The sequence below is a fragment of the Lissotriton vulgaris genome, chromosome 1_1, assembly GCF_964263255.1.
Source record: "Lissotriton vulgaris chromosome 1_1, aLisVul1.2, whole genome shotgun sequence".
NCBI classification, from domain to species: domain Eukaryota; kingdom Metazoa; phylum Chordata; class Amphibia; order Caudata; family Salamandridae; genus Lissotriton; species Lissotriton vulgaris.
The window spans coordinates 1,074,224,672-1,074,247,612 of record NC_141685.1 but is presented as its reverse complement, the minus strand read 5'-3'; the positions used below and the strand labels follow the sequence as shown (position 1 = coordinate 1,074,247,612).

At 45.6% G+C, this 22,941-nt stretch overlaps 2 protein-coding genes across 3 annotated transcripts in view; one reads left to right on the top strand and one right to left on the bottom strand.

Annotated features, from left to right (window-relative positions):
* Positions 1–6,556: 6,556 nt before the first annotated feature.
* Positions 6,557–19,208, bottom strand: MAFF (MAF bZIP transcription factor F). 2 transcript variants are annotated; one of them, XM_086963283.1, is made up of 3 exons: positions 19,075–19,208; positions 12,532–12,595; positions 6,557–8,918 (listed from the first exon to the last, which is right to left on the bottom strand). In XM_086963283.1, the coding sequence occupies exons 2-3, from the start codon at positions 12,565–12,567 to the stop codon at positions 8,490–8,492; spliced, it is 465 nt and encodes a 154-aa protein (XP_086819409.1). In that variant the 5' UTR covers positions 12,568–12,595; positions 19,075–19,208; the 3' UTR covers positions 6,557–8,489. The 2 variants fall into 2 exon arrangements, with proteins under 2 accessions (XP_086819409.1, XP_086819413.1); XM_086963287.1 differs by lacking the exon at positions 19,075–19,208 and adding an exon at positions 18,598–18,986.
* Positions 19,209–19,889: 681 nt separating this feature from the next.
* The window catches only part of PLA2G6 (phospholipase A2 group VI), a 604,218-nt gene continuing 601,166 nt past the window's right edge, over positions 19,890–22,941 (top strand). Inside the window, exon 1 of the mRNA XM_086963273.1 lies at positions 19,890–20,128. The gene's annotated coding sequence lies outside the window, so the exon portion shown is untranslated. The remainder of the gene's footprint in view (positions 20,129–22,941) is intronic.

The following is a 22,941-nucleotide window of genomic DNA, read 5'->3' as shown; positions in this document are numbered from 1 at the left end:
ACCCTGCAAATCTATTTGGCTGTGGCATTTCGGATCACCTGTAATCTTGTGAACAGGTAATCTGCCATATCCACTAAGAGCATTGTCAAATTCTCAGCGACAAATATTCAGAACCTGAACTATGGTTTTCCTCCAGTCAAATGCATATGCATGCCCATGCTATTTACTCGTAATTTTTCACACTACCATACAACATTTGTTTAAAGCCAGACCTATTGTCATCGCCAATGCTGGTTACTGCAGGTGATTGAGCAGGGTTTTGCCGGGGTGTTCGTGGACCTCGGCACTCTTAGCTAAAGCAAGCATGCTGCCATCTTGCTAGGCCATACTCCCAGAACATGGATTATTAGACTGAGTCACTTGGTCTTACTTATCTTTGAGTGACCCCCAGCTTGCAAAGTTCATCAGGGATGAAGGGGTGCACTTCAAGAGCAGGTTTCCTGGCATCTTGGGTTACATCAGTCCGTAGTGGAAAGAAAGCGTTAGCCAAATGCACACTTCCTCTTTGTGAAATCCCTTCCAAAAATAGTACATTAAGAAAGCCCTTTTGATTTCAGTTCCGACTACAGTTTTATGGTAGTGCTGTGTAATGTTGACTAGAGGACTCATTGTCAGAGAATTGAAAGGAGCAGTGCCAGCTTCACTCTCACAGAGAATCAATACAGCTCCAGACGCAACTGTGCAAAATTTCTCGCACACACAACATGTGGAGCCCAGACATTAGAAGTGCAAGCGTCCCTCATAAATAATACACATACATCATGGGCTACAAAAGCAATAGAAACATCCACCACACACAAACCACAGTTGCATCAGAGATGAAGGCAGTGCCAGCTTCTCTGAACCACAACGAGCAGTTCAAGCTTCACTTATAAACATTACAGGGACAGTAGGAGCAGGGCTACTAGAATTATACAATTCTGCGGCCAAGTCTTTTTCCGCATAATTAGGAATTTGCTGCATTTGCCGCATAATCATCTATAGCATAATCTGCAGATTTGATCAAAAACTAATAATTTGGCTCTAGCTCAAACTAATCAAGGTTACTAAAAATATGGTGACGTGTTTGCATACAGTTGAAGGCCCTTCGCAAAGATTAAGTGAAAGTTTTTCATTTGCTTATTCGGTCATTAAACTGGTACTAATGAGGTGAAACCTTTACCCAGACTGCTTTACCATGTGTAACACTTATAAAAAAGTAGTAATATTATAATATTTTTTTTTTAAAGTGCTGCATAGTGCTGGATATTTATATTCAACTACCGCATAATTCCATTGGCCCGGAGTATGAGGAAGCAAAATACCAAATTCCCGCACACAACAGGTACAGCAAAGGCAGCAATATTGCAAGTGCCACATGCACCCGAGTTCCCTACCATCACTAAGCTTCAGCAGCAGCGCAAGCTTCCCTCACACAGAACAGTCCACAGTGTAGGTTTCAGCTCCAGTGCAGGCTTCTATGCACAGGAAACTTATTTCTTGGGTTGCAGTAATGCAAGCTTCTTTCAACCATAAAACCCGAAAAGCACAGGCAGCGGCAGTCATGGTTTGCCTCATGACAGTGGGAGGCAGGCAGCCTTCTGACAACAGGAGTGCAAGCTTTAGGCTGAAGGTTACCACTTAATCCACATCCTATTGGAACAGCCTAAGCTGTTCCCCAGAATTACAGTAACTATTACATGAATACCAGTGTGCCACTTACGAGTGTCTTCTTATAATTATGCGCAGTATTGTCTTACGTATAAAAGTAAAGTGTTTTTTTCTTCTTAAATCATGCATTGGCAATACATTGCTTTATCGATCAATGTTGGATGGTTTGTCGAGTTCTGAGTCTCTAATCTCACACCATCTATCTGAGTAAGGCTTGTGCTGTTTGACTTTGGTACAGAGGTTCATATGTTGAGCTCACTGGTAATGTTAAGCCACAGGACACCTGTGGTAAAAGGGCCTGACACAATCTGAGCCCAGTAACCATGGTCTCTCCTAGGATACCTGAAAAAGTTCCCACAATGGCCAATTCAATTTGGAGTTTCCAGTGTCACTCGCTTGAGTGAGATAACAGCATATTAATGTGGTCAGCCTAAGGGAAATAGTTGGGCCTTGTTAAAAAAGTGAGCCTTAACCTTTGTTGCTGATAGATTGCAAAATCCCTCCAGCAGAGGCAAGCTACAGGTGCTGGCGAATGGAAAACAATGACCTTGGGCAACCTTGGGGTGAGGCTCCAAGGAAAATAACTTAAAATGCTCCAGTTGGGAAAGCTGCTTCAGTGTGGCCGAATGCTGTTGATGGGTTGTTTGTTTGCTGCAATGGCATGAACTAATGGGTTCTTTGATTTCCTCAGCTGCGGATCTCTGGGAGGTCTAGAAACAGTGATCTCAGATGTTAAGCTTAGCAGCGTTAAATTAGGCTAGATTCTCTGAGCGGGAGTGGTAGCCTAGGGATTCTGTAGTGCAGCAAATGTTCCAAATAGAACAACATTTTAAAGCCACCGCTGAGGCTGGCCTTCCCTAGATCAACGGGGGAACTTTGAACCAGTCTCTCAGGTGGGCCAAGTAAAGATAAAGCCACGGTGCAAGTATTTGTATCAGCTGTGCAATGCAGAAGTTTGGTTTTGAATCATTTTTGCAACTGCAAAGTTGTTCAGAAAACGGTGGTACACAGCAAAGGCTTAGCACCGAGTATCGTCCTCTGGGACACTACTCGAAGTAGCGTCTAGACAGCCCACTCCAATAACATTTCACTTCCAAGATCTTTGCGGAACACTCGTGTCTCCGAAGGAGGGTGTCATGTTAGACCAAGACAGGGACGGTCTCTAAGAACCCTCGGGCACAGCCTTCTGGTCATAAAGTCTCTTGGTGATACAGAAGCAAGATAGCTCTAGGCTCGTATCATATGATTACAACACACCTCAGGACTTTAAAGTAAAATACTGTGATTTGCTTTGAAGCCCTCGAGCAACCAATGACATCCAAAGTGACCACCCACTTTTACAGCAGTATGACATCGCCACAGACTGACCACCAGCACTGGAAAATTTCAGCAGCGGCTGCCAATTCAGCTGAAATTTTCATGATGCTCCTTCCGCACACAGTAGGATCGAAGCCCCCCAAGTTTACCAAACATTTGTGATTTTGTCTTGATTTGCCAGTGAACCAGCAGTTAACCCTTTCAGTCTTTCCATCATTTCAGGGTTAATCTGAATCTTTTAATAAACCCGCTCACTAAAAGGGCCTTTATATTGACTTTACATTGGCAAGTGGCTTAGCCGGCAGGTTGACGAATGAATTTACAGTCAACAGAACCTTCAAGGGCTAATAATTCTGTGTCCTGGCCAATTACTACAGTAAGTGCCTAACTAGATTTAAAAAGGAATGCAAAATTAAATTTTAAACATCATTTTCATCATGTTACTCCATGGGAGGAAAATTAAATAAGTCTCAGGTCACTTATTTGAGCGGCAGCACCAGATCTGAACCAGTCAGATATCGCAGAGCACAATATAGCAAACATAAGAGGATCTAAGCAGAACTAGAACCAAGAGCCGAGTTCAAACAAGCATTGGCAAGGCCAACAGTTCTGGCATTGGCTACAGACCTGATGGCTTTGCAAATGCCTATTTTCAGAGAGGTGCTTCTTGTATGAGGACACGTAACACACGTGAAGCAGTGTTGGGGGGTGCATAAGTAAAACAAGTACTGTCTAAAGGCCAAAACATATTTTTAATGTAAAAGCACAGATTGCACATGTAGTTCACAGCACTGAAGGAGACTAGTTATAGTGCGGATGTCCATACAGTGGAAGAGCAGAATGTCGTCACTGAGTCAGGTAAGCCAATAGCTGAAGTGGGCTGACTCCCTGTCCCTTGCAGGGTGCAATGGTGGCAAATCTGAACGACACTAATGCAGATCAATGGATAAAGAGGGCAGAGTGAAAGCTCACATCATATACATGTTTTTTTAATTAAAAAGATAGGGCTACAACTCCAGACCTAAAAATGAGCTTAGTTCTAGATCTTGCAAAGGCAGGGGGAGAGATAATCCAGACGTGAATTATAAGGGTTGCTTGCTCCCAGCAGAGGCACCCAGGAAGGAGAGCTTACGTAAGCCTGCTTTCCTATGTGTGAGCTGTTGAGTGGGTAATAACACAGCTAACTTTAGGGATCTCCTCTGCGCGTTTTTCCTTTATTGCCTGTGGACATCGTTAGGACATGACCCATGCATTAGTCAGCAATTAACATAGTGTTACATGGAGTCTTTCAACTTGATTTGCAACCACTTGAGCTGGCATAGTAGATGGGCAACATAGTGTCGGATTCTGAAAAACTTGTTAACAGTTGGTGTTTTGGAGTCGTGGCATTCTTGCAAAATCTTGTTTGTGGAAGACCACTGTTAAATGAGTTGGTATAGCCCAATCTGGATTAGATTTCAGCTGGTACAAGTGCTTGCCTGTAGAGGATTGTTCGATGTGGGGTGAGGATTCGGATGAGTTTTCGAATGGGTAAGAAAAAAAATAATCACAAAATCGTGTTCCCTTCAAGATCTGTAGTTCCAGTATGAGGCACTGATTAAAAGTTTCCTGTTTGAACGGATGTAGGAATGGCTCAAGTTGGGAGGGGGGGGGGGGGATTTGAATGTGTCAAATGAAAATGTTGGTGTCAGCCAGCTGCTGCCCAAGGTCTCTTCTTGGCTATCCATGAAGCCATAAGTAGCCGCTGCGTACTTGGCAGTACTGAAGCAGAGGTGGTGGTGGTGGTGGTGGGGGTGGGGGTGGGGGTGGGGGGGGGGGGGGGGGGAGGCCACACTATCGGCACGATTCCGTCAGTCCATAAAACAGAGATGCAAGCCTTGTTTCTTTCAAGAATTGACTAAGGAAACATCTTGTATCTAGGAGCAGATACAGCAGCCATCCTGCGCCTACAAGTAGTCCAGAAAGCCGCGACCAAGCTTCTCTATCGCCTTCTGAAATGTGTGTGTCAATTCTGCTCTGCAAACTCCACTGGCTGACCATGGATAGGAGAATACGGTTTAAAGCCATGTGCTACATGCACAAGGCTAGATCTGGCACAGGCCCAAGAAACATTCAAGATCTGGTGATGCACAGCCAGCCCGCGCACGCCTTGATTACTCAACCAGTCTTTCTGCAAAGTGCCTAGAATCTGCCCGGTGAGCATGGGAGGGCGTTCCTTCACATACCTAGACCCAAAGTTATGGAATGACCTTCCAGAATCTTTGCGAAGTTGTATATCCCTCAATGTGTTCCACAAGATCTTGAAGCCCTGGTTGTTCTAATATGTGGGCTTGATTCAATCTACCTTGGTCCAGCGCCGGGAAACACTTCAGGGTAGCCAAGCGCTCTACAAGAAGCAATAATAATAGTGTTAAAAAGCAGACCCCTCTTAGACCCAACATCGGATCCCAAGACTAGGAAAAACTGTAGCTTCCTAGATGTACTTGGTGGACACAGTCTGAGATTTAATACAGGTCCTTTAATACTGAATCCCCTCTGTGTGTGCTCAAACTGTTCATGGTGGTAAACAAGTGTGATAGCGACAGCCGACACACAGCATCAAGAAGAACCAGGGCTGTGGTTGATGGACATTGAATTGCATGTTGCGGGCGGAACTCTAAGCGGCTGTGGATTTAGAAGTGTGGGTCTTCAAATCTTGAAGATCTTTCATTTAATCTGGCTTGGAGTGGGGCATATTATGGTGACTTTTGTGTCTACAACAGCTGTTTAAACCAAAGGAGACACCATTGCAATCTGCCCACCCCCTCCCACTTAACAACATTTTGAGATTGACTTAGTGGGCAACAGGACCACTCAAAGTTTAAATATATATAATTGCCAAAATAGAGGTGTCACTCTGAAAACCGTATTGGAATCTACATGCAAGTTTTTTTTGCCATTGTGCATTCCATTGAGTTTTCCCAAAATCTGGCAAAAGCAACCAGGAGCAGAGAAATTTCAACACGTGGACCAAGTGGGCGATTGCCAAATACCCCCACCCCACCAGGGGAAATTAACTTTCTATTTGACCTCTGTCTATACTAGGTCTCTATCTAAATCTTTCTCCCTACTTCTCACTTGGTCTCTCTACCTGTTGTCATTTATTAATTTTAGTGGTCCCAAGTTTAAACATATAATTTAGTATTTTTAAGCATGATGGCTTCAATGTGCAGGAAATGAGTAACAACATTTAAAGTTGTTCTGTACAAAGGCCCCTAAAATATGTTGTGCCCAGGGCCCCTCAACCCGTTAAAATGACACCAACTAGAAGCCCATTTCAACTGGATAACTGTGGCAATCATAGATTCTACATTTTGTTGGCCTGTAAATGCAGAGAAACGGACAGTGGGCCAGCATTTTTCAAAAGAAACGAACCCTAATAATTTCCGAAATAAAATGGTGCAACTGGGAAAAAGTCTTGCAAAACCAATTTGTTTTACACTGGCTTAGAGGGGGGAAAAAAGCTTGTGAATGAGATAGGTGCGAGCCATACATTCCAAACGATGCTCCTTTGCTATTTCATGTTAGTATATTAGAAAAAAGCACCATATTTACATGAAACATTTTGAATTTTATTGAAGAAATATATAAAATACAAAGGGAGAAGGGGCATCAGAACGGTCACAGGACTCTGAAAATAAATACATTTGATATAAACCACAACAGGTGATAAGGCTATTCGCATATAACAAAATAAAACAGTAGCTGTACCAGTATCGATAGAAGAACCTCAAGGTTGTAAATAATTTATATATGTACAATAAATAATGAGACAACTTGGGAGGGTGAGCGACAGAGTGGCAGAGGCAGCCATTTAAGAAGTGTAGATATAACTATCCTGTAGATAATCATGTTTTACAGGTTAAGGACTTGACCAGCAGAGTTATCCCTCTAATACACCGATTGCCCAGGTTTACAGCAAAGCTATGCTCCAGGTTACACGGATCACACAGCCTCATGCAGCAAATTACTGTAGGTTACAAAAATCTTCTAGGTTCAGACAGTTAAATTATGCCTCTGGTCTGACAATTCCCCAATAGGCCAGTCCACCTCTGCTTTTCGCTCCCCTCCCATTTACCCCCAGATGGAGAGATATTCTCTGTAAAATATATTACTAGATAATCATAAATATAAACCCCCTCCTCTCACGGGAGCGTGGTCCAGGGCTATGAAGATGGAAGTGACATGATAGTACAATTCCACGGTCTCACTGGCATCACTTCTTGACTAATTGAACAGGAGCTGAATCCTTTATTCCAGGACAATCTTTATCTGCTGGGGGGATGAATGTTTTCACTGGTGTATATTCACCAAGTCACGCTTGAAGAGTTTGTTGGGGAAATGGGTGGAATTCCCAACCCTATTCATTCAATAAGAGGTTCAGGGATACAGGATTGATAAAAACTGTATATATTACAATCATTGTGTATTTCGGAACTGGAGGACCTCTTGACCACACCAATTGTTCACATTCCCAAAGCCTTCTAGCACTTTTTCTCACTTTGTAATTTCTGCCTTTAAGTCTCTTCCTATAGTTTTCTCCCTCTCTCGGCTTCCCCACATTTCTTTATGTTCCACTTCTTCACCGTCCAGGTCTTTTTCCTCCCTTCTTTTTTCTCCACGCTTTACCTCTTGCTCTTCCCATCTTTTCTCTCGTGTTTCACCATCTGGCCTATATTTAACTCCTTTCTCTCTCTACCACTTTCTCTTTCCACCCTCGTGTTTTTAGCTTCCTATTATTTAGGACCCAAAACGTATACTCTATGGGCCATATGCATGAACACATTTTCCCATAGACACAGAATGGGCAAAACCCTTTGATGCATCTGGTCCTATCATCCAGCCTCATGCTCTTCAGTCCTTCTCTTCTACTAGTAACGCTTCACCAAAGCACACTATGCTCTACATTGGCCCTTTGAATCGCCTAGCGCTCTTATCAATTCCTCCTACATTCTCCTTCACCCAGTTTTCCTCATGCCCCTTACGTTTCTAGGACTACATACATGCCTCTGCCCTACAACACATGGTCCAACTGTTTCTTTTATGAGTGGAGTGGTGGCCTTAGGCACGATTACCTCCATCTTAAGACGGCCACCATCTCAGCGGCATCCAACAAAATGTTGTCCTGGGATAAAGAATTTGAATCAAGTTTGGATGGGTGTGCAGCAGCAGAAAAGGAAAGTCACAGATGAGGGTGGGTAGGGGAATTCCCATGCCACCATAAATCGCTGGTTTAAGCCCCACTTCTGAGGCAGAGATGATCCTTGCCACATAGGAGGATATGCAATCAACTTTCTCCTCCCTATGCGTCGCGGATTGGATACTTTCCCTCAGTGCAGGGCTTTGAGGCACTTCTTGGCCTTTTAACAGTGGCAGCTGTTGGGCTCTGTGCCCGGCCCTGGTGAGTAGGAGGCATCCCAGTGTCCAGCACATGGACGGAACACGAACATGACATCCGTCCGCCAACCAGCACCGCACCAAAACTAGGAGTAGGCCCCCGGATTGGAGGAAACGCCGTTGGCGGACTTGACAATGGTGATGACGCTGGTGGCAGCCACCTTGGCTGGGGCGACGGGGCCGTGTGCCACGGTGCGCGCAAAGGTCTGCAGGGCGTCGTACTTTGCACGCAAGGCGTCAAGTTCGCCACGCATGGTGTTGTTCTCACGGGCCAGTTTCTGCACCTCCTGCTGCAAGTCTGTCTTCTGCTTCTCCAGCTCCTCCTTCTGCGAGACCCGCTTCACCCGGCAGCTGGCTGCATAGCCCCGGTTCTTGAGAGTGCGGCGCCGCTGCTTCAGTCGCGCCACCTCGTCCTTGGACAGACCCCGAAGGTGGTGGTTTAGTTCCCGCACCGTCATGCCCATCAGTTCGTCATCCGAGAGCACCGGGGTGTTCTCCCCCATCTCTCTCTTCACCTGTTGTAGGAGACAAAAAACCATAAAATTCAAATCATGTGGTGGGTGTTTCAAGACAGCCATTCAAACTATGGGTTTGGGGGACAGTTCACTTGGGGCTGAGGAAGGGGGAGGGGAGATTGATGAGAATTGTCCCTGACGGCATGATGTTTCAATGTCTGGTTAGGAAGAAAGAGTCTCATTTGAGGATGATGACCCCCTGATAAAAAAGTCCCTTTACATGGGTGTCTGAAAGGGGGTCGGTAGAGGTGATGGTCCTTAAAAAGTCCTCAAGTTTGGGTTTGATAAGGTTAATGAGGCGGTGCATCTCTGATTCAGCCTTTTGAAACTCATGCAGCTTCAACATACACCAGTCTATCTAGGAGACCCTTCCACTAGAAGCTTGTTTAAAGGGATGGTCTGTTTTGCCATGCCAGATCTGAGTTGGGGAGCTGGCTGTGCTTTTTCCCACCACCACTCTCAAGCACAGCTTTCTGCCTACAGGCTTTTCTTTCTATAGCCTGTTCGCTTTGAGATGCACAAATAGCTGTGCTTTTGCCTAAATTGGTAACCTGGCACTAATGATTCATAGTCGCTCAAGGCAAGGTGTGAGGGGTTAATGCAGAGCTGGTATGGCTTGAGTTTATGCTTAAAGTTCGTGAAGGTGCACCATCCAATGGGATGTGATGGGCATGAACACGCTGTGTTTCAAGTCTGTTTAAGTGGCACAAACCAGCTGGTTTGCAGTATTATTTGCATTTTGTGAGGGACTAGAAATAAGGAGGGCTCCTGTGCTAAACTTATTTTATAGCCACCAAGTGTGCATAGCTGTTCACCATCATTTAGATCTCTGGGACAAGCCGCCAAATAATTCAGGTACTGTTTGACACCCATGACAGATACAAGATCCATTACTGGTCTACAACTGTCCTTTGTTGACAGTCTTGACTGTTTATTTATTTTTTGCAACAAATTTTATTCGGTTGTTCCCTTCAATTTTGGGCTGCAGCCCTACAAAGACCCGTAAGAAATAAGATACAGCAGGAGTACTGACATTTCTGAACGATTGCACAATGCCTGAGAAACATGCAGGTTACATAACCTTAACAAAATCCAGACTGTACTAGATTTCGGTAATTCTACATATGATACATTCATAGAGAGACGGGCTGTCACATAATATGGAATGGTCCGATCAGTAAATATAGGTAGTGGTTCCTATCAGGGGTCTGAGGATTGTAAAGGGGGAAGGGGGGGGGGGGGGGGGGGAAGAGAAGATCTATCCCACGATACGTCACCCATTGGGTCCAAATTTTACTATGTTTTTTAGGGCAGTTGCGGGCTAGAAACACTGCAATTTCTGCACCCATACATCGGTCTAGTTCGGTCTTCCATTTGCCTACAGTCGGGGGAGAAGTCCCTTTCCACATCTGGGCAATATGGAGCTTCACGATAGTGAGGGCTAAGAACAGCAAATGTTGTTTGTATTAATTTCCCCCAATGTCGTCTGTACTGTGTAAGAGGAAGAGTCGTGGGTCGAGTGGGAGTTTCCATGATAGTACCTTGCTTAAGCATGCTGATACTCTGCCCCAAAAGGGCTGCAAAGCATTGCAGCTTCAAACAGTATGCAAAATGTCCCATCCTCCCTCTTACTTCGTAAACATGTAGGGGACTGGATAACACCCATCTTCCAGAGTCGGACCCATGTGTAGTATGTGCGGTGTAGATACTTGAACTGTATAAGGCGATATCATGTGGACACCGCTGCGTCTCGGGGGCTGGCAAGGGCTTCTACCCAGTCGTCATCTGTCAGGTCAAGAATATCAGCTTGCCACGCTTGTCGCGTCTTATCAAGCGTTGTCTGTGTGCGAGTGGTCAATGTTTGGTATATTTGCCTGATTTTATGTAGGCCCAAATCCCCCATCAGTAGGCAGCCCTCAAGAGGTTGAAACTATCAAAGCATGGCGGAATTGGAGGCATTTGTAAAATTGTGTCCTATGTAGTTGGAACTCTACCTGTAATTGTTAAAGGATTTCAATGTAGTGCCCTGCATCACATCACCCAGGATCGATATCCCCACCAATTCCCACCCGCGGAATCCCTCCAGAGCCGCCACCGGGTTGAGGTATGTGCCTCGCCACAATGGAGTTGTTTGCGTTAGGGTCCCGCACCATTCCATCTGTTGGAATGAGTTACGCCAAAACTGTATCACTACTCTACTCGCCAGGGGTAATAAAATCTAGGTGTTTGTTGCTATAGAGGTGCTGGAGAAGGGGAGCTCCCTCCTTTGCTGCGTCTTCTATCGCAAAAGCTGAGTCGGTTGGGGAGTTATACCACCATTCATTTATTATTAATATATGAGAAGCCACATAATAGGCATATATATCTGCTGCTGCAATACCCCCACAGTACGTAGACTGTGCGCAGGTGTGGAGTGCAACCCTGATCGCCCCTCTGTTCCAGTGAAATTTATTTTGTATGGCATTTACTTGCGCAAACCAGGATTGCAGAATTTTGTAGGGGAAATGTTGTAGTCCGTATAGAATTCGGGGAGGGACACCATCTGAAAAATGGCTGATTGCTCATACAATGACAGTGGAAGGGAGGACCATATCGTTGTTTCACTATTTAGACTTGTGATCAATGGATTAATATTATTTGCCCATGAGATCTTAGGGCATGGCGATATGAAAATGCCCAAATACTTAAAACCATCAGTCGTGTGCGACAACTGTGACACCCTGGTGCCTCGTCTCGGTTTGCCGCATACTGGAAAAGCACGGATTTCGCAGGGTTGGTGTGCAGGCCGGTAGTTTCCCCAAACACTCTTTGACTGTCTTTTTGGGTCTAAGACCCATCACCCATGGGGAAAAAAGAATGCCAGGAACAGATTGGCAGAGCCGGTTATTTGTGTTCAATACTGTAGTGGAATGTGATCTTTCCAGGGTTATGTGTTTGGAAGGCCATGAAAGGGAATCTCTCACTTCTGCACTTAGTGCGCTGTAGACGAGAATGAACCTTCACAATGCTTAACTGTTTTACCATCCAAACCAAGTTTTAGAAATATTATAAACTTAAAATCTGACCTCTTCAAAGAGGCTGCCGGCCCCAGAGTTTGCTCATATCCCATGATTATTTTCCTGCAGCTTCTCACTCAAAACGTTAACAGCAACTTAAGTCTCTCTCTGAGCTCTCCAGTTTCCCAGGCCCACGCACAAGTAGCTCATTCAATCAAAGAATGTGCTTTCTTTCGGATACATGCAGTCCTGATTTTGTAATGTGTTATATTCTCACATATTGTGTTATCCCTTTAAGAAGTGTTATTATGGTTGCATGCCATTGCATGCGACATGTTTTCCATTAAATGGTGCTCTACATTCCACATGCTGGTGGAACTGTTATGTTGGATGGCTAGAGGGCAGTTGATGCTGGACCTTGATGCAGAGAGATGTTTACCGTGCTGCCAATAAAAGATCATCATATTTTTACTACAATTAACTGATTATTCAACATAATGTTATAAGCATAACTACAAATCCCACCATGCAGCGCAAAAACTTGGACTGGGTGATTTACTCAAGCATGGAGCTAAGAAATTTTAAACCTGTTTGTGCGCAGATTGATAGCTCCTCACCTTAAGCGCTTTTGAAGATATTCCGTCTGAGGACATGGCCTTCCCTTTACCTTGGTTGTTGCTCCTGCAAAGAACAGAAAAACATAATTACTGCTACATGAAAACACTTACTTCTCAACAAATACCACATCACCCTGTCAAGGTGGTATGTTTCTATATTGCAGTTGATCGGTCTCATTCCTGACAAACTGAGACCCTGCCGCTTTCTTCGGTTTTGGAATTTTGCTAAAAACAAAATGACCCTCCCTGAAAAGGTCACTTTGGATTGATTGATTGTGGTCTTGCTTTCTACGCCCATCATCAGGTCTTCCTCAGTTGACATTCCACCTTTATTTTAAGTTTCAACTTTCTATTGTGGTCCTTCAGCATAAGTGGCATCCTATAGGTAGCATGCCAGTTTAGGTAGGGCACCCTCTCCTCAGAGCAGAAACTGGAAAAAATGTACCTGGCTACAAGTCTTTCGTGATCTCCAGCTAACAAGGCAGCCTAAGCCAAGCACGCTCACACCCGTGGGTGTGAACCTGAAAGATCCATCTTCTGGTTAAATGAAATGTACTTACATTTTTTTTTTCTTTTTAAATGAGACAAAATAAAAAAGCACACAAAATAGTCAAGGAGGACTTTTAAGAGCCTGGACCCGTTATGAACAAGCCATACATGTACTCCCTAGATCATGGGTACTTCCAAAAGGATTCCAAGGGGCCACAAAGTTTGTCTGTGATGTGACCAAGGGCTGTATTCATGGCAGCAAGGTGGAGGTCTGGGAGTGGAGGGGGGCTGAGGCAAGGTGGGTGTAGGGGAAGGCAAAGCCTATACATCAAGGGGTTTATTTACAAACCCACTGTGCCGCCGGAGAGTCACTGTTTTTTTGAAGCCTCAGCGCTGCTGTGTGCCTGGCCATATTTACATAACCATGTAAAGGCACCCTGCGCAGCTTTTCATAGCCTTGTAAATAGTGCCACCTTTCAAACATAACTCTTCATGAATGGGTTGTTGTTTCATGCTTGTTGCTGAGGGTGTTCCAATGCAATATCCTTAAAACCTGATGCATTCCCATAGTTACATGGTTTTGTAAACCTGGGTATACATCAGATTCCTACGCCTCCCCGGTGAGGTGTAAGGGAGTCACAATGAGGAGAAATACCTTTATTTCTCCTTTTTCTATGGAGCCTGCATTCTGCAGCACACATAGAAAGAGGAAAACACCTCTTGTGATCGTGTTTGTGCAGGAAGGGACACCTTCCTGCACAACAACGATCGCCCCTACAATGCAAACACCCTTGCACCATGGCGCATGGGTGCCTGCATTGGCGCATGGTGGCCCATTGTGCAGTAGCACAGGGGAAAAGGACAGGAATGCGCTGGATCTTGTAGATACAGTGCATTCTTGCCCTCTTTTCACACAGCAGCGCAGCAGGAGGGCTTGCTGTGCTGCCATGTGTCAAAATATTGTAAATGAGGCTCCTAATGTCTGAATTGCACAATGTAAAACCAAAATGTTGGGAATAATCCTGGTAAATCCACTTAACCAATTGTGTGATCCTAGGCAATTGTTGTATTTCACTTTACTTCCTTTTTCTTCATTATCACATGACTTCCAGATATGTTACAAAACCTTGTGTGTTCGATTTAATAAACTATAATGTTCATGTACAATAGAAACCTAAGCCACCCAAAGAGCTAACATAACTGACATGCCTCTTAGCTCTCTATTGGCATTGCTGACCAGGTGGAGCAAAAGAATGAATGTTTAAAAATTCAGGTTTAAAAATTCACCTTAAAAAAAAAAAGTTATCATTGCTCTGATATAATCTGATGTACTACGGTGAAACTGTTCTGAGTGTTAATGAAAAGCACTTTCAATTTTGAAAAGACGATCATAATTTTACACTTTTGCTGCAAGTATTTACAAATGGAGGTATTTCCAACATTTAGCCATGAAGGAAATCCTAGTTACTTCCTTTGTTAGCTTCAATTAACCTTTAAATAAATTCTTGCCCGTTAATTTAACAATGTGTATGTTACTGTTGAGTAAACAACATCCAAGTGGTGCTGTTGACCAGGCGGGCACATGTAAATGTTTGGAGGGCCACACTTTGACGATCACTGCCCTAGATCTGCAGCCATCACGTATTTGACCAACAGCTTCCTGCTCCTATGTAACCTGGCATTTCCAGAGACTTGCTTTTACAAGGACAACATAGGAACGTGGGTAGGCTTCTCCGAGTAACTTGTGACCTACTGGTAGCTCTCCAGCTATCTGTAAGTAGCTCTCCTGTGTGCTGCCCAGCCTACTCAATTTGAAGCTTTTGGTTGGTTGAATATATGGGACCCAAAATTAAAACCTGTATTGGAGACAAAAATGTGTGTATTTTCAGAACTCATAAGCTGATAGCTGGAGTAAATGGTTGGGGTTCTAAATATAGTTAAAGCTGATGTTTGAGTGATAAATCATGGGGCAATTGGGAGACATATTACTGACAGTTTTACGTTGATGATCCGGCATTGCAGCTATGCCGGTTATGTATTAGCTATGTAAAAGCGTTCCAAATTGACATTTTTTTTTTTTATTTTTTACAGCACTGCTGGCCACCCTCTTGATGCATGGAAGTGATCACTGTTGGTAAGCTTGCATAGGGTGGCCCCTGAAGTAATCCCACCTGATGGGTTCACTGACAAAATTATTAATAGCTCACGATGATTTTCATGTAACAAAAGTAGGTCTGGCTACAGAATAGGTTGGAGAGCCCTGGAGCAAGACTTTTCTGGCGCGCCCCAGGTTCTCGCTCTGTAGAGGCAGAGGTGGAATGCATCAATCTCGGCATGCAATAACAGCAGCAGAGTGTAAGTAGACCCCGCCTGGGCTAAGATTCCAAGAAGGTGGCGCCCTCTAAGTGACGGCGAGTTGACCGGTGAGTATAAGGTTAGGGTGAGGCCTGCACATAAGGACTGAAGGAGTTCAGTTGAACGGGCCATATAGGCAGCGGCGGAATGGGTTCACCAGAGTCTAAAACATTACAGCGGCGCAGGGGGTCAACATTACTAGTACCGTGAGTTGAGGTTCAAGTGACTGGAATAGACGGAGGTTAATATGAAGACAAGGCCACCTTCAGTTCACAGACTCTAAGCGACCTGCCCCTCCCTTCCGAGGGGCATCACTGGTTCAACCATAGGCCGACTAAGGTCACACTCAGTCGGGAAAGGGTTACGACAGCCAAAATGGAACCTTGCTTTAAAAAGAAAATCAAAAAATGGTATACGAATACGTATTTTTTAAACTAAGAGATACATACCTGCAGTCACTTTGGTAAGCTTTTTGCCGAAAATAAAAACCGTTGGGCGACACTTCCCTTTTTATGTGTCAAGTGCCCTGTCACTCCGCCGAGGGAAGTCTGCTTACCAGGAAAGCCTCAACAAGTCGCTAGAACTCCGGATTTGCATAAAATGCAGAGAAGCTGCCCAGGAATCACCAGCTGCTCTCCACTTTGAAAGGGCCTGTATGCAAACACCAAACCATTATATTCCTAAAATAAACACGAGCAGTCAGTTCAATGTATGCATTGAACTAGGAAATCCATGACCGTCTCATGGGGGGGGGGGGGGGGGGGGGGGGGTTACATTTATCGCATTTGATCAACTAGTAAAACGGGTTACACAGGTGTGGGAGTGCTCCAATTGGAGAAATGGCTCAGGGGGTTCGTCTAACTGCTGCAAATCTATCAATGGGCTAGCAGTAGAGATATGCACGAGGCCTGCACTTATGGGTTCCAAACATAGGAAAACAACACTTACCACTAAGATGAATGTGTGTACTGCGGAGATGTGCCTTTGTATGGGAATTAATTGTAATTGCAATAAGGTAGCTTAGCTTGTCCTTGCATAAATATGGCTTTAGTCTGCAGGTCAAAGGTTCCACTCCCGCTAAGAACGCTCTCTGAGTGGATGTACGTGCTTCAGAGATCAGTAACCCGCAGACCTTTAACCGGTCTGCTACCTTGCTACAATGTACGTGCCCTAAGGTTCAACATATTTTCTGCAGTCATTTTCTCCACGTTAATAGTCACATGTAATTAATCATTGTTAAGTTCTGACCCCAAGGTTAGCGGGAGAGGTGAAGAAGTTAGTAATGTCTCGTCGATGTTGCGTGTCTCTCAGACTACAGGTTATCAAGCACTGACTATAACAGTTTCAGCAACAAATCGTCCTTTAAAAAACTCAGGGAACCCATATCTGGACTAGCATTATTCCGGTAACCCCCAAATCTACATGAATGTGTTCAAATCTAAATAAAGCCTCAAATATCCCGGCCCATTGCATGACATGTGGATACTCTTTCACTGTGAGGAGTCTCAGCAGAGGTAAAAAGGTTCAATGGTCCGATTCTTATCGCCTCGATGCGATGCCCCTTATAGGATGGGCAAGGAATGTCCTCTGCCAGGGAAGCGTTCAGGCCCGGAGCTCTCCTTTCAGCACCAAAATCCACCTAAAGCGCTCTGAGGGGACCCTGTAACTGTGGGCACTTCAAGAAGAGCACCCGCTCACCTAAAGTTTTATTTTGACACTCGAAGGGGCATTTAACAGTTAAGTTTAAAGTTTTTCTCGAATAGTGACGCTGCCTTCACATTTTTGTATAATATGTCGGCGTTTTTGTTGCACGGTTGGCAAATGTCCATCTAAATAGAGAACAGGCATAAACTATAAACAGCCACATTTCCTATAAGTCACCACGTCTTGCTTAAAACTTAAAATATGTGTTTCCCTGTAACCAAACCTTAAAAAAAACTGAGTAGAGTTCCCCCATGAGACACTGCCTCTGTTTTGAGTGGTGCTGTAGTTGAAAGCACTTGGCTGGAGATTTCAACAAACGTGATATGTACCTTAAACGTTGCTCTGTTGAGTACCCTCCTGAGATTATTACGTATCGCACAGTTTGCTGAGCAGGTTTTATTGGTAATGTTTGTTATTCCGGCATCCCAACCTATCTTCACACCATCTAAAACGCCGTCATTGACTCGTCCTCGACCTCCTACGCCTAACCCGCACCACACCACTTCCCAAAAAGCTCCACTCGCTCCCCATCCAGAGGCATTTCCAGTTCACACTTCTCACACATGCGTTCAAGTCACTACACAAAACGGGAACCCATAACTCAATCATGGCTTCACTTTCACCAACCCCCCAGACAACTTTGCTCAGCATCGCTCGCACACAACTCGTATCCACAAATCCTGGACAGACCGCCCCCCAACACATCAGCGCCTCTTCCTCACTTCTTGAATTCTGGAAAAGCTGAAGGCCTGTTTTTTTTCTTCTTCAATTAGTCTTCCCGGGACCACAGAGAACGCCTGTACTCAGTTCCAGCCTCACATTACACCTACATTCACCAAATAAGCGCCTGGATACCTTCACCGATGACAAGCAGCACTCTACAAATCCACCATACATTCCATTCATCACTATGCTTTCTATGTGGAGACTTGCCCTCTACCTGTATTTCTGCTAACTCTGGAATCTTCCCTGACCTATGTCGAGAGGCACTTTTACATTATTAATTTCATACGACATGCCTGTCCCTATACAAACAATAAGAGGACATTACGTTTTTGTTCAGGTGAGCTCACTCTGACGTTCAGCCCATTCCCGGCCTCCAGCTTTACTCTAGCCAACTGAACCTTGTGCCCAGCCTGTTTTTATTTTTTATTTTGTCTTTGACACCTAGTGAATTATGCAGAAGCACAGAATACTACAACATATTGGTTTGCTGGTGCGTTTGGAGTTAAATGTACTTGACACACACAGCCTAGCAGATCTCCAACTTTACCCTTGCATTCTCAGAACTGTTGTTTACGTTTCAGCCAATGTTGTAACTCATTAAGTCCACGTGAGCACTGCTAAAGAGCAAAATAACAGAATATATTTCCAACCACATGATCGTCAGTTGACTCTCCTACAATGTGTCTTTGCATGTTTAATAACATCCGCGCAAGTGCCCCTTTGCGCTTGTTCAGGTCACTGGAGCTTTATCCATACATGCCGATAGCGTATCGCTGATGGAGACAGTCTTACCAGCATACATTGACGCTCACTCATCCCCATGGCTCTCTTACAGGACCTGTCGCACAGGCGTGGTGCGCACCAGCAGTGGTTTCCTGAACTTCACTTCAATGGCAGATGGATGCGGTCAGCTGGGGTGGCGTACCACCGAGCCTCCTACCACCACTAACCCGGGCACACCCAGGCCGCACCACGTGCCTCGAAACCGACCTCCCGGAACCCTTAAAGGGCTGGCAAGGCTCGGCGTCCGTTCTCACCTACATCAGGGCAAGTGGGAGCCACCACTGGAAAGGTCGAGGACAGTTCCCTCATCCCCCCTCTCCCGGCCCGCCTCCCAATGTCTGCGGCGGTATGGCGGCCTACGAGGAGAGAGGTCCAAGATCTGGGTCATCTCTGGGCCCCAGTGGACCCCACATGCCACCCCTAGCTCTGTAAACCAAATAGAGAATACAAGAGTCACTACGGGGAGCACTGCGTGCTTTCGCTTACCGGGTTAAGGATCGGGTGTAGGCTCCCGCGCACCCCGCTCTCTGGGGGTGAGGCCCGCTCTGTTGTTATGCTTCCGGAATGTGCTGAGTTGTGAGCGGCGGGTTAGTTTCCTGGAATTACTCACTCCCTCAGAGAGATTCCTTCCATTCATAAAAACAGAGTCATGGTCTGACGTCACCGCCGGCCAATGGGAGAGGCGCAAGCTGGACATGTGACCAGGAACAGAAGGGCGGGGTGAACTGTTGTCATCTTCAAGAGGGGTAGGGCCTGAGCTGTGATTCGACGAAATGCCTTGCTGCGGCCATCTTTGAAAAGGGCTGGTCGCGAATAACTAGTGACGGGGAAAAACCATGTTTGTGAAGGGCATGTGCGCTATGAAAGAGGTCGCTTCGTGATTCGCCGCAGCCATGTTTGTTATTAGCAACGCGAGTATGTAAGCAGAGGCTTTTTAGGATCCAGGAGGGCTAATTTAATAATTTGCACCAGGACTGGAGGTAATGACTGTGCCTTCTCTTTCTGGATCTTTATTTCCCAGCAGCTCATATCAAACCAATAAAAAAACGACATGTTTTATGAAAACACGTCACTATAATTATTAGTCATGTGACATAAACCATTTAATAAACAGTCTCTCAATCAGTAATATTGCTCCCGTCGCCGTTTCTCCCGTTCTTTCCATTCCTGACTGCAGTTAAGATACGTGTTCGCCAGGCTGCTTTGTCCGTTTTCTTGATAATCCATACTGTTTACAGAGCTGTCATTTCAAGAAAATGTTCGCATGAGTCAGAGAAGGTGGAAATACGGGACAGGGAAATAACCGATGCCGTGGGCTGACAATAGAGAGGTGGGGCTTAAAAAGTGAATGGTCGCGCCTACTTTAACCGCAAGCGCAAAAGAGTCCCTAGGCACTACCTGAAATGCGTCCAAAGGACGCTGTGAGAATGTCTATGGATTTCGAAAGTTCAGAGCCTCCACGCACGAGCTGGAAACTCATCAGGAGTAAGGCTGCTCTTGGTTCCCCAGTTCGACTGCTAATGAAGTAACAAGCGACGAGGTAAGAACAGAAGCTTTTTATTGGATTCTAACACATCGGAGAGCAAAACCAGAACAACAATACAACGCGGACGCATTCACCGTTATAGGCGGGAGAGCAAACGAATTAATAGGGGATACATCAAACCACATAAATATGGTATTCTCTTCAAAGTTACAAAAAAGTGTATTTCTTTAACATAGAATGTTAAATGCCCTAATAGGGCACATTAAAGCACTGCTCCGAGAAGCACTAATTAAAAGTGATAATTTTCTACAATTGAAAGTCTGAACTCGCATATTCCTAAATGCTTTCATACACGCTAATGGAAAAAAAAAGAGTTTTGGAGAAAAAACATATTTGGTTAAGATCACACAATTTAAGTGGGGAAGCTGTGATTTATCCAGGACTTCTGGTTTCACTATGTACAAATCAACCAGTAAATGAGTATCTATTTTGCTTTTCCTATATGTTAAGATTTTGTTTTGACCTCTTGGTGTATTCTTCTGCAGCTTTAAAATATTGCATAAACTTGACCAAAAGGTATTGGAACACTTTACATAAGCATAAGTTACATTACACAAAGTCACATGCATGGGGTGAGTAAGTGATGTGCCTAGAATCACATCATGTGGAGCTGACACAGACTCAAACCTGATTCCTGAGTTCCATATTCAGCATTTCTGGCCATAACACCACATCCCTGGTAGAAGGAGAGAGGCAAAAGCCACATAAAACTCGGTTTATTATGCCTCAAGGTTCCAACAGTACTACGAGCTGAGCCAAAACCAGGCTTCAGACTCAAGCCTGGCTCTAGCTTTCAATGGCTCGCCCACCTCTATTTACCACAATGTAGATTTTCCTAGTAATTTATGAAGGAAAGTCTTAATTTTATTAAAGCTACGGAGGCACGTATTATGCTTTCTAATCTTGCTTAAATTTAATATCAGCAGTCAAGATAAAGATAAACTATACATTGTGAGAAGTTGGCCCGATATGCAGCGTTCGCTATTCTAGCGACCACTATGTATCGTTCCAAACGACCCTTATGGTGATTGGTTGTAAGTCAACCTTAGACCAGCTATCCTAGTAGCGTGGATACGAGCAGTCTTCGGGCTAAACTCTAGAGGGTGCGTTAAGCCAGCTGTTATACCATCACATACCCCTTGAACACCAAGTGAAAGGACACCACACAAGTGTTATGAAAATAAACAGTATATTTATTAAGAATCACAACAGCCCTGGACTCTTTATGAGGACAGGGTACTAAGCACAGAACAAAAGCTCTTAGAAAATACTTCAAGTGCACAATTAAAACAAGTGCCCGAGGGCACGGAATGTTTAGTGGTCTCGGGCGGACCCGATAAGGCAAGTCGGAAGCGAGGGACTCGGGACCCTAGAGTAAGGAGGCTATTCGGCACCGAAATGCCGAGGTTACCTAGCCACGAGGGCTGCGGCTGCACAAGTCTTACAGGCGTCGGGGTCTTCGCTGACGAGCCAGGAGCCGGAAGAAAAGGAGTTGCTGGCCGGCGACCAGTGATGAATAGTTCGTAGAGATCCAAGCCTGGATCAGAGATCGTTGATACCTGAAAGCAGAGGGGACCAAGTTCGTACTACTAGCCAGTAGTCAGAGGGTACCAGGAAGGCACCGGATGGCCGTCACCTCGATTAGGTGAGTGGGCGACGCTAGGCTCTGCAGTCTCACGGACCAGGAGGCGTTGTCGGCGACCAGGATGGAGGTGCGAGCTGTCCCACGAAGATTGATGCTGTCGGCGTCGCTGGGCCCAGGATTGGGGCAACAAGCCTTGGCAGATTTCAGGGCCACGTGGTGGGCCTAAAATGGCGTCTGGAGTGGACCAGGAGGGCCCGGGGTGCTTCTCTCAAAGAAGGAAGCAAAGGCCAGTCTGGAGCAACTAGACCAGCAGCGTTGGTTGTCGGATGTCGTCAAAGAAGGGCACAAGCCAGCGGCTAGTGACCAGACAACGTGCTGAGCAGAGAGCAGAAGGGCCCCACGCAGATCGTGGAGATTCTGGGAGACTGCACTTCGATGCTGGAGCTACTCCGGGTCGGGGCTTCTCGGACCCCAGAGCACTCACCAGAGAATTGCTTCGATGGTCGTGCTGTTTAAGAAAGCGTGCAGGTTTTGATGATGGCCGGTCCCTCGAGGTCTCGTCGCACCCACAGATCTCAGCTGAGCTGACGACGTGGGTAGAGGTCAGAGGTGCCAGGGAAGCCGGTTCTCGTCGAGCTGGGCCGTCGGATCCTTGAGGAAGGACTTGCAGCAAACCGCAGAGTTCTTAGATGGTGCCCGCTGATGCAGGGTGACTACTCCTTAGTCACAAGGGAGAAGTCTTGAGAAGAGTCTCGAAGTCCTTTCGTAGAAAGTATTCTTGATTCAAAGATGATCTAATTTGGAAGGGTCCCCGCTCCGGCCTTTATCCTAAAGAAAGGGGTGGGTACATGACTAGGTCCTGCCCTAGGGTTGGGACCAAGAAGGGGGGTAGTTACACCCCTCTCCCCTGCCGGACCTTCCCCAGGCCAGGGGCTGCGCGCCCCTGGAACTGGTTCCAACCGGCAGATGCGTAGTGAGCACCGGGGTGCCACTCCGCAGTCACCTTCTCGCAAAGCCCTACCTACCCAGAATACACAAACCCTGTCTGGGACGGTGCGAACACCGCCCTTGACAGGAAACCCTTTGTCCAAGCTCTCCTCGCTGGAAGGACTCCCAGCAGCAGGAGGTCAGACTTGTGTCTGTGGTGGCAGCGTCCATTTTGTGGAGCTGGGGTTCACAGTTACGTACATGTCGTGTCCCTCTAGAAGGGCGGAATGCTAAC